Genomic DNA, 18,948 nt, shown 5'->3' with positions numbered 1-18,948 from the left:
CCCAGAACTGGTGAGATATTTTCAGAATAGGTTCGTGAGCAACTCAATTATTCTTAGGAGGCATCCTGGTGCCTGCGGGCATCACATTAGAGATTCGTGGTCTATTGAGTCGTACTGTCGAGAAACATAGCACGTTTTAAACATTTAAAAGCACTTCAGTTAAAGTTCAAGTACTTTTCAAACCCTAAAAACACAAAAATAAAATCAAAATACTTTTAAGGATTTCAAGGACCTTTACAAACCCTGTTTAGGGATGTTTACATGAAAAAAATTAATGTGTAAGGCGTTGTTTTCTTGTGACTTTACGGTTAATTTCTAAGTACTTATCAAAAGTGGTCATATATTGCAGCGCACACGGCTTCAGCGGAACTTCTTTATCTTTGGACTTTATCCACGCATAAATCAGCATTACAACACTACAACTGACAGGAAATTGTAAACATCGGCTACCGACATTGATACATCATCACTGACAAATTGGTGAGACCACCAGGTGCTCCATGAATTGTCATCAGGTCTGGGAAGACACAGAGGTGCCGTCGGGAGAAGAAAAAAAAAAGGTATTGCTGCGGCTACATAACAACTCTCACAAATACAAGCAGAGTTGAGCCTGTATCCCACTAACGCTAGATCCATTACCCAGGAAACGGATGACCTGGACCCCAACCTGCTGCTCGCGTGCAGCTAGCCGGCCGCTCTCTACATCGCTCCTTGCACTACTTTTATGTTTTTTTGAGTAATCCTTTTATACCTTTTTTTGTACTTGTCGCTACTTTGTTCTTTTTCATTATATTTTCTAATACATTTGTGAACCTTTTCATACTGATGTGCTCATTTTTATTCAGGTTTTTTTTCCCGTGCTTTTTTGTCCTCTTAGTTTTCAGTATGTTTCATAATTTTCAGAAATTGTTCATACTATTCAAGTCCAATTAAATTTTTTTCATACTTTTCAGTTTGTTTCAGGATGTTTTGGTACCTTTTTGTACTTTTATAACAGAGTACTTCCTTCTTTATACCTTACATTTTTTTTGAATACATTTCTGTATCCTTAAATATTCAAAAAATTCATAGAACACTTACAAAATATTCCAATTGTTTCCTCTTTAATCTGATAAATTTACAATACTTCAAAATAAATGTTCGGCCTTTTTGTTTTCACATGCAATTTCCAGAAATTTCTAGTTTAAGCAGTGTTATTAAGACTGAGAAGTCATACATGCCAACCTTTTGATGTTATTTTTTATGCGAGAAACCCAATCAGTCTCTATAATAAAATACAAAAAAACAAAAAAAAAACGTAAGTCTTGCTTCCAAATAAAGCAGTTGTAGACTAAAATATTAATCTTTAGTCAAGATTGTTTTTGTTTTGTTTGAATATGAAAAAGCGGTAGATTTTTTTTCCCCCCATCAGTAGGTGTATTTAGGCGGAGGTCTATTTTCCGGCTGAAATCATCATTGCAGCTCCTTTTGTTGCACGTGCAAGAATGGTAAATTCTTAGATGTGCTAAAAAAACTCTTCCTTATTTGAAACAGTCCTTGTCTCACTTACCCCATCCTCATCCTACAATCAAAGAAAACTACATGTACGTGATATCACACTGTCCCACCCCCACCCTCTCGATGTTACTTTACAATTCACAGTTCATACTTGAAATGTTATGGAAAGATTATATCCTTAGGCAAAGAAGGACGGAGTAAACGTGCCCTTTCTGTTCTGCTTGGTTGATGGCTGGCCAAAGCCAACAGACTGTCATGCTTCAGCTCTGTTGCAAAATTTGAAAGGGAAATTAGCTACACCAACATTTCCTGCTGTTGCCTCACCAGTCGCAGTCCTGCTTCCATTTCAAGTCATGATTAGAGCAATGACTTGGACAGAAATGCCTGCCTGTTGGCCTTCAATGTGAAGGCGGTTGAATATTTGAATTATTGTTGAAGGAACGGATTACAAAGTAGTGCCACTGCAGTGGTGCTCTACTAAGTGAAAGAGGACAGCTAGTGCTATTTAAAAAAAACAGCACAATACTGAGTGCAAAAAGCTGTACAGTATTTCTTTGCATGTGAGAATCAAGGTAAACCCACAAGAAGGAAAGGTATTTATCTAGTTTTGTACTTCTTCCAGGGCACAGGGTTCAAATAAAGACAGGATTCGAACACCTCTCTATGGCCAAATTCAAGCACTTTCATGGAGTTTGAAAGCCAATTTTCCGGTGTGAATCAGTTTTTTTGCAGTGCCACAAATATATCTGTGATTCACATATGCAATTTTTAATCTCAATTTTATATAAACATATCTGTTTCTGAGACAAGTCTCTCCCCATATTGGTGTTGGATAAAACAGGTAAACTGGGTAAAATGTAGCTTACATTTTCAGTTGCAGGAAGTTTTTCCAATCACAATTGACCACTGGGAAACGCAACCTTAATTTGTTATTTGCATTCCCCATCATTCATTTCCATTATTTATAGATAGATAGATACTTTATTCATCCCCTAAGGGAAATTCACATTTCCAGCAGCATCCCTGAGCTGAGAACAGTACAATAATAAAGCCAAAAGAATACAATATACAAATACCCAGTGTGACGTGCAAATGCCCACTGTAGCGTGTTATATAGAGTAACTAAATAGTGCTACACACAATACATATTGCAGTAAGATTCCGTAATATCCAATGTAGGTGGTGTGGTTTAATGTGGGCCTTTACTCTGCCGGGTGGAGTTAAAGAGCCTCATGGCATGAGGAAGAAAAGATCTCTTCAGTCTGTCCGTAGTACAAGACAGTGACAGCAGTCTGTCGCTGAAACTGCTCTTCTGTCTGGAGATAATGCTGTGTAGTGGATGCGATGGATTGTCCATAATTTACCTAAGCTTTTTCAGTGCTCGTCTCTCAGCTACTTTTGTTAGGCTGTCCAGCTCTTTGCCCACAACAGAGCTCGCTTTCCTAGCCAGTTTATTGAGACGAGAGGCATCCTTCTTCTTGACGCTGCCTCCCCAACACGCTGCCGCATGGAAGAGGGCGCTTGCCACTACTGTCTCATAGAATATTTTCAGGAGTTTTTTGCAGATGTTGAAGGAGGCCAGCCTTCTGAGGAAGTAAAGTCGGCTTTGCCCTTTCCTACATAGAGCTTCTGTGTTGGCAGTCCAGTCCAGTTTGTTGTCCAGCTGCACACCCAGGTATTTGTAGGTGTGGACAAATTCTACACATAATCCTTGCACTAATACACATTTCATAGTGCCCGTTAGGTGAGGCATGCACCTGTATTCTTGGGCGCGAACCATAGGGGACGATGGCGCTTCATAGGCGGTGTCATAAAAACAAATGCCAGCTCCAGTTAATCATGAGGGTAGAAGAAATGCAATAGCAAAGCAAAGCCACCAGGAAGCACTGTCAGCATATTTTTTAGACAAACTTGTTGAGAAACATTTTCAAGGATTTACAAGCACCTCACCCATAATTCTAGCACTTTTCAATACGGCGTTAAAATTAGCATTTTCAAGGAGTCAAGCACCTGTACAAACTCTGTGAACAACTTTTATATTCAGGGGTGAGGCTTTGTTGATGAAGTAAAGATATATTGAAACAGCTTTAGTTTGAATAATTTAGCAGTTACAGCAGCAACAGACAAAAAAACATGCAACGTGCATAAACAAAACAATAAAAAGTTACCTAGCAATATTAATTCTTCATTCTCGCCAATTGTTACATACATGGTCAATTGTGATTATGTTAATTCGGTTTAAGAGACATGACTTATCTTCGATTTTAAGAATTCTAGGTTTACCCCAGTTCTTTTGAGGTTTCAATGCTCAATGCTTTGATTTTTGGAAGAAAATTCCAACTATATTTTTTTTCGCATCATTTCTTGACTTGTGGGTATTTTTCCCCCCTATAAGTTTAAGACAAATGCTGGGTTTAGTTGATTTTTTCTTGCAGTATATTTTGAGTTTAAACCGTGAGACTTTGTGTTAGTTTGTGTTAGTTTATTCGTTGTGCTCTGCTCTTGGAGACTCTGGACATTGTTTTGGTCTGGTTTCAATCCATGACCCCCACTGGTAAAATATAATGAAAATTGTTTTAAAAAAGGTTTTTCATTACTGTAATCATTTTGCCCTAATTTTAGGTGAGATTTAAAAAATATATGTTTTTACTACATATTCAGAGGAGCCATGATCATCTAAGGGTGAGGGAAATCAACATACGGTTATTTGTAGAATATACTTCTTTTTAGTTGTGCATTTTCAAATGAAATATGTTTCTTTCTCTTTAGCTTGACTTTATATGTAAATATATGTAAGATTTTTTCTTCTTCACCTGAGCTGTTTATATTTGTAATTTGTATTCTATAGATTTATTTTAACGTATGTATATATATATATATATATATATATATATATATATATATATATATATATATATATATATATATATATATATACACACATATACATTTTTTAAAAAAAATATTTTTCAAATTACTTTGTGTTGATTTTGTTTTTATCCATTTTTTTCTTTTTGTTTTAAAAAAATTAACTTTTGAAAATGTTGTATTATTTTCTTTTTTTTAATTGTTCAAATCTATTTATTTACAGTTTTTATTGAACTGCTGCTTATCAAAGCTGTTATATTTTATCTATAAGTCACTCCAGAGTAAATCACACTCAGAAGAAATGCTAATTACATTGTATATTAAATTAGTGTATAGTCCGGTAAATAAAACTACATTTTTTTTTTTTTTTTTTATGAACAAGATGCAGCAGAGTATACTGTACCTGTATGTTGCGGGAACAGAAATCCTATGTAAAAAAGCAGAACTCATAGTCCAGAAAACATTACATTATAACATTGAAATTTAGTCAATTGTGTTTACATTTTAGTTGCACGACTGGTATTATTTTAAAATATTGTGCAATTAAATGTATAGTTGTTATGTTAAGACTTTTACATAAGCATTTTTGTTATATTGCTGCTTTTCTTGACTAACGTCTGTTCTGAAATAAAAGTAATCTAAATAGTTTTTTTATACTATAATTTTACATTGTAGATATTTAATAAAAATACAACATTTTAGTGTCTAACATCAATGTGCTGTGTTTATCATAATTATCATATACTAATATAAGAGGGAGGTCAATTTTTTAATGATCATACATCAAGTATGGGTACCAAATCTGTATCGAGCAATGCTACCCTTTATTTACGTGGATCATTTTGATACCAACATTCTCGGTATCACCCACATCTAATTTAAAGAACAAGGACATGGTTCCTTAATCAATTCTATTTATGTAGTGCGGGCATGTTCAAAGTCTGGCCTGGGAGTCGGTTACAGCCCGTGATCACATTTTTACTGGCCCGCGGCCTCTGTCGTAACATTAATAATATGTGATCTGCCAGTAATGGTGACCACAGTGTAACATAAAATTGTACAAAATAAAAACATAGAAAATCACAATTTCACAGGATGATGGCATAGCCCTTTGGCCATCTTGCCCTTGGTTTTCTGTGAAAATTTTAGCCCATCCCATATCAGAAATGGCGACTGGTAAAGAAAATGGCGCACTACCAAGCTTGAGGTTTTCCATCAAACATGGTGTGACAGCTTGTTAAAGTATAAAGCGGCCCTTGCCTCTGCAAAACCGGCCTATCTTTCGAAGGTGATTGCGTCTCAAAAGAACAATCCCAAAGCACTTTTTGAAACTGTAGCATCGCTTACAAGGCAACAGACTACTGCAGATAGTTCGACGCACTCTGCTCATGACTTAATGGTCTTCTTTACTAAGAAGATTCAATGCATACAGGAAGAAATTGCTAAAGAAATTATTAATACCACACATACTAAAGGGCTGAAATCTACAGATGCACGACAGGGTGGCTGTCCTGGGAAATTGTCCCGTTTTAGTGAACTGTCACTTGATGATCTCAAACAGGTGGTGAATGCGGCCAAACCGACAACTTGCCAGTTCGACCCGCTCCCAGGTTCACTTATTAAAAGTCTTTTTGGCGTCCTTGGACCTTCAGTTCTAAATATTATAAACATATCACTCTCCTTAGGTGTAGTTCCAGCAGCTTTTAAGTCCGCCGTTATTAAACCCACACTGAAAAGACCCAACCTTGATCCAGAAATCTTAAGTAATTATAGACCTGTGTCAAACCTACCTTTCCTCTCTAAAGTACTTGAAAAAGTAGTGGCACAGCAGCTAAATGTTTTCATATCCGAGAATAACCTTTTTGAATCCATGCAATCAGGATTCAGGGCTAACCACTCTACTGAGACAGCTCTGATCAAGGTAACAAATGATCTCCTACTGGCAATGGATTCTGGCGCTTCATCACTTTTGCTGCTGCTGGATCTTAGTGCTGCTTTTGACACAGTGCGCCACAATTTCCTACTAGAACGGTTGGAAAAATGGATTGGTCTCTCAGGAACCGTCCTCTCGTGGTTCAGATCCTACCTCTCAGATAGGACGCACTGTGTTAAATATGGTGAAATGACATCTGAGCCCTTTGATGTTACCTGCGGTGTTCCGCAGGGTTCAGTGCTTGGCCCCCTTCTTTTCAGTATTTACATGCTTCCATTAGGTGATATTATTCGCAAGTACAATATCAGCTTCCACTGCTACGCAGACGACACTCAACTATATCTTCCGTTGGAGGAATCTCCCACACTAAACTGTGGAAATTTGGAGGCCTGCCTCATTGAGATAAAAGAGTGGATGTAACTCAATTTCTTGCGTCTTAACTCTGAAAAGACCGAAATGTTAGTCATTGGTCCATCTAAATGCCGTGATATATTCTCAAAAACTGCTGTGAACATTGACAAATGTCACATCACACAGAGTGACTCAGTTAAAAATTTAGGTGTCATATTTGACCCTGATCTATCCTTTGAAATGCATGTAAAGAAAACTACTAGAACCGCTTTCTTCCATCTTCATAACATTGCTAAAATCCGTTCAATACTGTCTCAGTCTGATGCGGAAATTATAATTCATGCGTTTGTCACCTCCCGTCTCGATTACTGTAATGCACTACTCTCTGGTCTCCTGAAGTCTAGAATCAAGTCACTTCAGCTGGTACAAAACGCCGCAGCGAGGCTTTGAAATAGGACAAAAAAGTACGATCACATAACACCGATTTTGGCTAACCTGCATTGGCTCCCAGTTAGCCATAGATGTGATTTCAAGGTTCTCTCAGTATTGTACAAAATCATACATGGACTTGCTCCCTCTTATCTTTCAGATCTGATTTGCCCCTACGTCCCGGTCCGAAGCCTACGATCTGAGAGTGCCGGTCTTCTGGTGATCCCAAGAGCAAAGAAGTGTTCTGCTGGTTCGAGAGCGTTCTCCATCCGGGCACCGGTGCTGTGGAATGCTCTTCCCCTTGAGATCCGATCTGCAACCTCAGTGGAAATGTTTAAATCTAAACTTAAAACTCACTTCTACTCCATAGCATATGAATAACCTACTCTTCTCGTCGGCTGAAAAAATAGTTTGTGTAATATAGTGTAATAATCTGTGAAGCCCTTTGAGACTCTTCGTGATTTAGGGCTATACAAATAAAAATGACTTGACTTGACTTAATAAAAAAAGAAAGTTGCTGCTACAAGGACAAGTGGAAGATAATATTTCACTAAAATCCAAAACAACTGCGTTTGCCTAATTTTACCAAGAAACTAACTAGAAATGAACATTGTAAAAAGGTAAAGCACCTGGAAGCCGTTTTAACGCCACAGCAGCGCTTTCACATGAGAGTCAAAAAATGATGCTACAAAGTCTAGCTACGATGTCGCGACGCTGATCGCCAAGCACAGCAAACCTTTCACAAAGGGGGGATTTATTAAAGATTGTTTAAAGAATGCCAGGCTGAATAGTCAGCATTCACACATTTTCAGCTTACCAAATCTGCTTTTTTAAAAAAGTTTGGACACCCCTGGTTTTAGTGCATCATTCATTTAAACTGACACATTAAGCATCTTACCTTTAGCAGGATTGACAGAAATCCCTGACCTATAGAGCATCTCTTCATTCTCCCAGTCCCAATTCCTCAAAACAGTCTTAACACCAAAGAGCAAAATCACAAATGCGCTGCAGTAAACCAAAAATGTCCTGGAAGACTTTTTCCTCAGGCGGACATACAGAGATCGCAACCCCAAAGCGACTAACAGGCAAAAACCCATACTCGGGATGTAGAGTACTCTCTCTGCGATCACAAATCCGACATAAAAAAACAGGTTTGTGGCAGGGAGGAAAGGGATGGCTAAAAGGCCGAGGGAGAACGCCACAACATTTTCTGTGGTGGGCAGCGAGGTCCTGCTCTCATCGAGCTTTTTGGTACCATTTTGTAGATTATTAATGTGAGTGCTCACACTAGAGTTTTCACCAAGTTCAGTGTTCTGGTAACAGTGCCCATTGCTGGTTCCATTCTTTCCGTTGGTTAACAAATGAGCTTTACCATTTGCCTCATTTTTGCCCTTAGCTCTCGGTTGCTTCCAAACACTGAACCAAGCCAGCAGCAAAAATCCCAAATAGAAAAAAAGAGTATGAGAATTCCTCAAATCGGCAAAGCTCTTTATCAAAGGTAAGGTGTCCATCGACCAATCAAAGCTGAGTGTGACTGGGCACAGGAGAAGCCAAAAGTTGATGGCAGGCAAGTAGAAAAAGGTCAGCGTCCTGGTGATAAAGGACGGCGAGTCGGCTGCTGGGTTGTCGGAGTTGGAAAAGTTCGGAGGCTTGTTCCCCATCCAGTAGAACCGGCCGACCAACAGGGTTGCGCCCCAAGCTGCCAGGAGAAAAACATTCAGCAGCAGCTGGGCATTGTTTCTCTGGAAGACAAACAACAAAAAATGTTACATAATCACACTGAATAATGCATGATTTCAGATTTTGTCACAGTCCTGCAGTCAGGTTTGATCTTCTTTTTTTTCCTTCTAGCTTTCTTTTGCCTTTTTTTCACTTCTTCCTTGGCTTTAATTTCCACCCACACCTCCTGTCTCTTGCCCTGATGCTCCCTAATCTCTCCTTATGCTTCCCTATTAAAACACTCTTGTTTCTGAGCCTGCCCATTCCTACCACTTACCCAATCAAATTGCTCTAGGTACTTTGCTAGAGCGTTTGGTTGTTTAAATAATGTTGAGTGAATTTTCATCAAACTGTCTCAACAATGAACACAGATTTTTTTAATGAGTTTCCATATAAAGGACTATTTAGCAACTGTTGGTGTGGCATTGTGACTCTAAACTGTAGTCAAAATTGTATCCTAAATATACTGAACCAATCCCTCACATTGTACGGTGTTGTCTCGGCTTCACACAATCGTCTCCGCATGTAACAACATCTTACCTAATTATACAAAGTTGTATTTTATCTCACAGCCATATGTTCTAATGAAAAGAGCCATATATGGATTTTAGGAAAGACTGATCATACAACATATACCACTATTTGCTCAGCATTGGATGCAACAGGAATCAAACCCAGATTGCAGCAGTGAGAGCACCAAAGCCTACCCAATAGATCATTAGGATTGTAGAATAGAAAGGAAAAGGCATCAAAATCATCACAATATTTTTCCTCATGGTGCCACATAGTACAAAAATGTATGGAACATTATGGGAAAGAGTGCAGCCAATAATATACGTACAGCGTTGCACAGTGAGTAAAAATATGACATCTAGATCCCTAGCGGTCTAGTGATTGATTAAAATTTTAGTTGTTTTCCACTAGTTATCACATACAAGATTACAAAAAGATGAAAATCAACAATTTTGATTAACAATTTATAGAACGGAAGGGAAAAAAGGGAAGACAGGAAAAACCCAGAGCTCATTTTGGTTCTGGTTCCCATAACAACCAAAATACTTTTTACATTATTCTTGTCATGTAATCGGATTTGTATAACAAAGCATTTTGAGTATCATAAATCACATCTCGTTATCATTCCAGGGCGGTCTCCATCCAAGTAGTATTCTCGCCCGAACCCGGCTTAGCTTCCCAAGATCGGTCGAGTTTGGACGTTTTCAAAGTAATATGGCCAGAGGTCAATTACCCAAAAGATTTAGGCATATCATTATTATTATTGCATGTATTACTAATGATATTGGGACAGGCTGCATGGTCATTGTAAGACATTGAACTGGTCCCTGTTTCAGCAAAAGTTGCGTACCACTGACCCGGGTAGGATTCTGCGCTCTCGCCGCCGTGACTCAGATTTGATTCCCATTGCATCCAATGTTTTGCGAGTAAAACCTTGTGTATAACGTGCGCCTAAATAGGAGCGTTAAACAAATAAAAACGGTAACATCTTGAAGTCTCACTAAATGCAGCACAGAGGCATGTACAGACTTAGGAACCTGACGATAAATCCTTGCCTTCAGTGGGATCAAAGCTTACGCAGCAAACCTCAAAGAATCTCAACCGAGGGAGACATCAATTTCCTCTAATATCACATAACAAAACGGAAAAAAAATATCGGATTGAAAAATGTCTACTATCTGCTTGTCCTCATTGCCAATGAAAGGATACATACACTAAAATCACAGGAAATTGAAAGACCAACACTGGAGGAAAATGTATGAATATCCTGGCTTCTTTTGAACTGTTGAGGCTTAATAAATGTAGTTGTCACAGGTAAAGCAAGTGAGCAACCAAAATACCTTTTCTGGCTTTTCAACCTGTGGTTAGATCAGATACGACAGATTCCCCACAGAATGTGCAAATTAACCTTGATAAAAGCGCAATAACTAATTTAAGGTGGGCGAATTGATAATAAGCTAGTACTTGGATCAGAACGATACCACTGTTTTGGGATTGACAGCTATTTATATGGTAATGTTGTTAGTAGGTCGTGAGGTTATGCTTACATTAGAAGTTCAAATTTGATCCAGTTGACTTTATTCTGAAGATATGGTGTATTGGAGGGTATTCTAATTGTCTTGTTACCATTGTTACTCAGTATTCGTGTTTTTGAGAGAGAGAGAGCTGTGTGTGCAATGTTCTGCCCACCCTTAAGGCTCACCCACAATTTTCTGTGTGATTAGCTAGCAGTTTTGGGTAATTACAGTCTGTTCTCAGAGTTTTAACATTTAACTTGACTTATGTAATCAACTTGAAAAGAAATGTTTATATAGCGATGCACAGCTAAAAGGGGGTCTTTCAGTGCGACACCTTCACTGTAAACTGTGTGAAAGAATGTGCCAACTATATACTGGTACGGACGACTGATGATTACAGTTTTGCTTTGGCTATGCACACACTTGATTTCGACTGTGAGCTTGTCAGAATTAGAATGTAACAGAGGAAATGTGTACAAGTAGAATTTGATCATTAAACCATATAAACAGCCATAACTGGCTCGCGAACATTAGGTTCCTGACTTCTGCTTTTCTACATTTAGTAGACAACGATGCTGTAATTCATGAGGTGATGGTGGGTTTTCTTTTTCAAAAAAACAACTAGAAGGAAGATGTTTCAACCTAAGCAGGGACTCCCAAAAATCCAGGGAAAGCAAGTGGTCAGAGAGGCCCAGAGGGTTAAACTCTGCCCAGACTTCAGTGGAAAGATGTGCTGGCTGCTATTGCACCACTATCATTGCTTCAAGAGGCTACAGAGAGATTTACAGGGTTCCTCTTGAAGCTTTTGTGATCTTTTCCAGCCCTGGCAAACGTTTATATGATGCAAAAGTTAGTTTCAGTAACTAGAAGAGAAATCTATTGCCACATCCACATTTCTAATCATTATGCTCACTGAATAAAATGAGTCAGACTAAAACCAATTAAATTACCGTAAATTTCAGACAAGAAATTGCTACTTTTTTGCAAAATATTAAACACCGCAGGTTTAAATTAGGTGCGAGGAAAACATCGAGCTGCTATTTCAGTGTTCTTACACCCTTTTCATGGCCAAATTCAAGCACTTTTACAGGAATTTCAAAGCTATTTTTTCACTTCTTTAGTACCATTATGAAAAGAAATCTTGTGTGAATCATGTATTTTGCAAAGCCACACATATATCCATGATTTACATAAGCATTTTTTTTATCTTACATGTGCATTTATAAAAAAAATAAAAAAATAAAAATTAAAACTCGAGTAAATCGTAAATAGATTTGTGAATCTGAACAATAAATGTGCATTTTTGAGACTTACAGTATATCTCACTATTTACACATGTTTTGGGTAAAAATGACGGTAATATGTAGCCTACATGTTCAGTTACAAGTTTTTCCCCATACAATTTAACACTGGGAAACGCTACCTTAATTTTTTACATGGCCCATTTCCATTATTTATACCTAATCCTTTCACATATACACATCTCTCAGTATCTGATTAGGTGTAACATGCACCCATCTTCTTGAGTACGACCAGTAGAGTGCGATGACACTTCATAGTACAATGCCATACAAACTAATGCTAGCTGCCATTAATCATGAGGGAGATTAAATGCAATGGCAAAGTGAAGCCACCGGAGAGCAGTGTTTGCATCAATATTGAGCAAGACTTGTTGTAAAACATGATAACAATTTTAAACATTTACCGTCACTTCACTAAAAGTTCAAATATGTTTCCATCCTTGCAAACACAACATTAATAATCAAAATTTTTTAAGGATTTCAAGCACCCATACAAACCCTGTCTTTTCACATAAAATGTTCTCTAAATACAAATCTCCGCCATGACGTCTGGAAATGTTTGACACCTGTTTTTTTCTTCACCTGAGATGTTTATTTGTCGATGTTTTTGCCAACATTATTCATATAAATAATTATTATATAAATAAATGATTATTATCATTATTATTATATGTCTCCTCCGTGTTATATGTCGAAGTGTCCTTGGGCAAGACACTGAATCCCTAATGCCCCCAATAAGCAGGTCGGCGCCTTGCCAGCTGCATGGCTGCTATTGGTGTGTGAGTGCGTGTGAGTGCGTATGTGAATGGGTAAGTGTGAAGCACATTGTAAAGCGCTTTGGGAGGTCTTCATTGACTTGAAAAGCGCTATATAAATGCAGACCATTTACCATTTATAAATAGAGTGTGTGTGGGTCTTTATACTGTACACAGCTGTTTGTTGTTGCTTAGAAATTGCCATTCTTTGACAAAAGCAAAGTTTGAAGGATGAAATTTTATTTAAATACAAATCATGATTTCTAACCTTGTCAGTGTCTCAATTACACTTTCTATTTATTTTACAATTCATTTGATTAATAAAAAAGTGTGATTTTTTATGGGAGGAAAAACTATTGGGTCTGGGTGACCCCCAAACCTTTGAAAGGTGGTGTTTGAATTACATTAATACTAATACATAATAGGAGCCAAATGTGAGGTTTAACAGTTCTTCATTGAAAATTTACAAGATTTTAATGATATTTTAGCTTTATCACCAACAAATGAAGTCCTCAATTTCTACATTTGAATAGAGCAGAAGCCGATCTGTTATCTATCAAAACCAATATTTCTCCTTCTGTATCAATGTCAGGTTGTTGAAGTTTCCTTTAATCCTTGAGCAGATGCAATTTGCTCCATTACCGCGGCAATCAGCAGTGACAACACACAGACGACTTCCATGTCTGTGTTACAATCTCGCACCATTCTCCACTGTATAGGGCTCACATTTTTCGCCACATATCCCTCAATTGCGTTTTCTTTCCGCTCACTAGTAAACATGTGCTCTTCTTTGTAATTACCATCTGAATAGTTACATGATCTCAAAAAACGTGACGTAAACACACCTTGAAAACTGCATCAGGTGTGCGGGGCATGGCACGTTTGCCATTTTTTAGCCAAATAAGTAGATGCCAAATTCCCCACGCACTTACCGCCAAAATTAAAATTTGTTCTTAAATTTGAGCATGCAGCGTTTAATCAGGCGCGGTCTGTAATCCGTAATTTACAGTATGACATGTTTTTTTTTGTTTGTTTTTAGGTCATTATGTGACTTGGCCAAGGATCGAACATGTAACCTCCCAGTCTCAGGACGAACCTTTAAACCCAAGGTCATGGAGCTGGTTGTACGGTATTTATTGCGTGTACTATTCTTAGCAAAAGGGAAATTGGTTAACTTGTGTCAGGTTTGCCATTTGTCTCTGAACTATTTTGATAAATCCCATATTAGGAGGTATTATCAGATTACATTTAGAATTCAAACTATTTAGGTATTTTAAGGCATGTGGAACAAATTTCAATCTAAACAAGCAGCCTGTCCAGGAATGAGCGCCAACAGGTTGTTCTTGCCCAAGCCACACCACAAGAAGTGGTAACCCGACAACCGTGAATAAGATAGACCTGAAATGCAAATGTAATTACATAATCCATGCTTGAACACATGACTGACATCTTCCAATACATACATTCATTACGTTGAAACGACTGAGAAGAAAAAAATTAATCTCAAAGTATTTCCTGTGTGCATAAATTCAATTCATTAGAAAGAAGTGTACCCTCAGTGTGCTAACTGGCTCAATGTACCACCATTTAAATACCAATCCATCATGCCGTCAGACGGACAACAGCAACGGGGTAAGGGTTATAAAAAGGTCAGATCAAGTAGTTTTAACTAATTTGTTGTAGTTCAAATTTTTTGTTTTGTGTTGCTTACTTCCTTTAAGACAGGAGTCTCCAACGTGGTGCCCACAGGCACATCGTGCCCTCTTAAGACAGTTGAGGTGCCAGCAGACCTGATCTGAAAATAGCTCACCAGTGCTCATTGTGATGTTCTAGTAAAATTGTTTTTTATTTGTTGACTGAGTGTTTTCAACCCTGTTTTAAATAAATAACCTGGTAATAACATAATAATAATAAGATAAATTGTTATTTCAGAAATTCTAATGAATACATTTCAGTTCATGGGCTTCATGGACAAAATGATCTATTCAAGTACTGTAGTGTTAATTACTTTAATTCAATTAATTAAGAGAATATACTGTTAATCTATTCATGTATTAGACACTTTTATTGAATGAATGAATGAATGAAAACTTTATTCGAACATCAAAATAAAAACAGAACAAAAACAACAACTCAACAACAAAATAACGTTACATAGTATGTTCAAAAAGGGGTAGTAAGAAGCAAATGCTTATATTACCTACCCCTTCATCCTCATCTTATTGATTAATTTTTACAGGCAATACAACCGACTAAATTCCAATCTATGGGTTTTTACAAAGCTAATTTGGGTTTTTACAAAGCTAATTTGCAAAAAAAAATAAGCAAGTTTTTTCTAAACTAGCTATCTGTGTTAAGACCTACCCATTTAATTTTGACAATCGAGTTTGTCAGCTTATTGAAACTCCACAATACTGGACCTTGAAATGATTTAAGACACTTCAAAATATTTAACTACTAGATGTCACTGTGTTGTGTATTGCAACCGAAAACAACAAGCACAAGGATGGATACAAACTATGGAGACTCGAAGTGACCAAGCCCCACCACTTTCTCATAGTTTTAGGCCAGCCTTTTAAAATGTTTTTTTTTTTTTTTTTTTTTGGCGTAACCCTAGCTGCAAAATGGCGGACAATCAGTGAACCTCGTGTTGTGTAATATAAAAACAAATTGCTTGACCTACTAGATTAAAAAATCATCTTATTATGATAGTTCATGCATGTTTGCTTATTATTTAAATCAATATTGTTTCTTTTACTGAATGGTGTTTTTTATATTTTTTTACAACTACAATACAATTCATACGAATGGTTATTTAACCAAAAAATAAATACAAACATAATTATAATCAATAATGGGTTTAATTCATAAGTTAAGAATGTAATTGCTGGATCTTGATTGCATATTTAGTTAATAAATGAAAACAATTAATGATACGTTTATTTTTATCTTTTGATTGTGTGATTATTTATTTAATTTTGGCACTTTTAGTCCTCCATACTTCAAAACTGCAAGGACAGATATATGTTGTTTTTTTAAACACAACAAAACAAGCTTGCACTGTATGACCAGGTTGCATGTTTCTGGCAGAAAATATTACATAAATAGGACCAATTAGATAACATGATTATTGCTACATATCAACTTTGGGTTAGGCCTGGGCGATAGATGAAACGATAATGATAATTATCGTGATATAAATTTTGCCACAATAGATAATAAAAAGGTTAGATAAAAATCGAGGTATTTAAACTGTAATTACACGACCCGAACACCGGAGAAAATAGGAGCTCTAATGAAACAAGTTCCAGACCAACGTTCAGGAGACGAAGAAGGTGACAGGCACCAGCCAATCATTTTGCAGGAATAGCAGCTCACAGAGTGGAAGGAAAATGATGTGGTCAAAATGATCAAAGAAGAAACAAAGGATAACACCGGCATACCCACCGAAAGAGGCAAAGACAGGAGAGGCCCTTTTCTTTCAGTTGGTTGTAGGTATTTTGGAAACTGAGAGAACAAAACGGCAAAGCCTATTGCAAACTTTGCAGAGAACGTGTGGCCACCAAGATGATATGTCAAATTTATCCATCATTAAAAACAATACCACGTGCTAGGATATACAGAATTAAAAACAATTCAACCCCAAACAAGGACTACCGGGCAAAGCACCAGGCTATCGAGTGTCGAGCCCAAACAGCAACAAAAACTCATTACAGCATTTCCCAGCAGCCCACCATTTCCTCTAGTCTATTTTGTTAACATTGTAAGACACTTAAAGACTTATTGCACATAAAAGCTTTATCATGTTTGTTGCTGGAAGTAAATTAAAATTTGTGTAATTATTATTATTTAATTTTGGGGGATTGCAGGTCTACCCTCGGGTGATGTGTAATGTTCTGCGTTTTGATTACCTAGTTTAGTTAACTTAATTTTTTGTAATGTTTCTCATATTTGTGAAATGCTGTGTAGTAGTGTGTCACCATTTACCTTTGTTCTGAATTGAGGGTTGGTTAAAACAAGATCTGTTTTTGAACAACTTTTATTTAGGGGCTAAAAATAGACTTAAAATGTGAAAAAATATGTGATAATTATCATGATAATTATCGATATCGACGGAGAAGTAATGTTATATCATGATAACATTTTTCGTCATATCGCCCAGGCCTACTTTGGGTTCATCTTTTAAGAAACGTTTTTTGCAATATCATTTGGGATATGAACAGCAAAATGCGTATGGTTGGATTAAGAATATCACCAGTGACATTACTCCTTTCTGTTGTAATCAGATTCAAAATTAGCAACCTGAATCACTGAATAATATACCATCCATTGTCTCACTTTATTACATTGTTAGTATAAACCGCACATGGGTGAGGGTCGTAAGGCAAACTTTTAAAGCCCTTCAAGCTTGGTTTACCTAATCATTGAAGACCATGACTATTGGACTACATAGTGGAACTTGTTAAAGGGTCAAACAACACAGACAACCTGACTGGAAGTGGTTTAAAAAAAGCTTTTAACCTGTGTAAAACCATAAGAAAACCACAAGTCAGCTGATGGGGGAAGTGATAGATTGAATTTGAAAAATGGAAAAAGACCACAGAGATTGCGATGATTACATCAGGACAAATGGCATATATTGCAGATCAAGATTGAAATATTCAACAACAGCTGACTTGGAATAATAATTATAGATTAAACATCAATTCTAACTCTCTAAACATTATTGTAAGCCAGGGGTCAGAATCTTAGGTATGGACACAGAGACACTTTAATTCAGACATACACAGATACAGTATGTTATTTTGAAATACAAAAATACATTCGCAAACTATGACACAACCCAAGGACAGGCCAGGTGCTGTCAACAGTGGAGTGGGCTGTTCAGAGTTGCGTCCTCATTGGTCCCCCGATGACCCGTGCAGTTAAGGGATCCGTGAAAATACATAGTTTTCAGCAGTTGTTGAAAATGACAACTACGCTTGAGTAAATGTGATTGAAGTTGTCAGAGGTAAGAAAAAAAGAAATCTGAAAAGCGCAAGTTTTTAGATGATTGAATGAAGACATAATTATTTTGATGTCACAATTTATTTATTTGGAGTCTCTTAAGTGTGCTACCCTAATGTTGTATTTCAAAAGGAGGAGAATGACCGGCGAGAATTAAATGTCAACTAAAAAGGACAATGAAAATGTGTAAATTGACCCCTTAGCATTCGTGTAAAATTTGCCTAAAACCCCAATCCAAGACGCACCCACATTTAATTGAATGCTGTTCTTGAACCATTTGAAGAATATTGACAGTTTTCGTCTTTTTTGAACATTTTGTACCCAGCTAAAATAATCACTGCAGATGCTATTAACATTGAGTAATCCAAGTTGGAACACACAGAAATAGAAGGTTTTCGTCAGTTAGTTCATTTGTTAGAGAATGAGCTTTTGGCTCGGATTGAGCAGATCTTCAACCATTTGGAGCGTTTGGAGATCCTGTCCAGCAAAGAGCCACCCAACTGTTGCCAGAATGCAAAATTGCGGGTTGACCAGCTCAAGTATGATGTCCAGCACCTTCGCACCGCTCTCCAAAACTTCCAGCACAGGCGTTATACACAGGAGGCTCAGAAGCGAGAGCGGGAGGAGCTCATGAGCCGGACTTTCACCACTAATGACGCCGATACATCTATTCCCATTGATGAGACACTTCAGCTTAACACCAACCTGCACAACGCACATAGAGGCATGGACGATCTCCTGGGCAGCGGTAGCAGCATTCTCAATGGTTTGAGACGATCTTCACTCAAGGGGACCCATAAAAAGATGCTGGACGTGGCCAACATGCTGGGCCTCTCCAACACAGTGATGCGGCTTATTGAGAGGAGAGCAACCCAGGACAAATCGATCATGATAGGAGGGATGCTGCTCACGTGTGTCTTCATCTTCTTGGTGATGCGATATTTGGGATGAACTCAAATGGACCATGGACACTTTTTAGCATTTTTATTATGGCAGATATATTTTCTTACATGTGTCATAATTATTGCACCTTCATATGAGTATTTTACCATGACTAA

The 18,948-nt window shown here is 37.4% G+C and overlaps 1 protein-coding gene and 1 pseudogene across 2 annotated transcripts in view; one reads left to right on the top strand and one right to left on the bottom strand.

The window, feature by feature from the left end:
- Positions 1-18,948, bottom strand: part of tmtc2b (transmembrane O-mannosyltransferase targeting cadherins 2b) — a 178,974-nt gene that overhangs the window by 76,788 nt on the left and 83,238 nt on the right. For both annotated transcript variants that reach the window (XM_088341036.1, XM_088341037.1), the window contains exon 3: positions 7,977-8,820. In XM_088341036.1, the coding sequence (XP_088197162.1) occupies positions 7,977-8,820 (844 nt within the window). The remainder of the gene's footprint in view (positions 1-7,976; positions 8,821-18,948) is intronic.
- Positions 14,488-18,852, top strand: LOC148363370 (Golgi SNAP receptor complex member 2 pseudogene; annotated as a pseudogene).

The sequence above is a fragment of the Urocampus carinirostris genome, chromosome 7 (assembly GCF_059441175.1).
Source record: "Urocampus carinirostris isolate Australia breed hairy pipefish chromosome 7, RoL_Ucar_1.0, whole genome shotgun sequence".
NCBI lineage: Eukaryota > Metazoa > Chordata > Actinopteri > Syngnathiformes > Syngnathidae > Urocampus > Urocampus carinirostris.
This window is presented reverse-complemented; position numbering and strand designations above follow the sequence as displayed.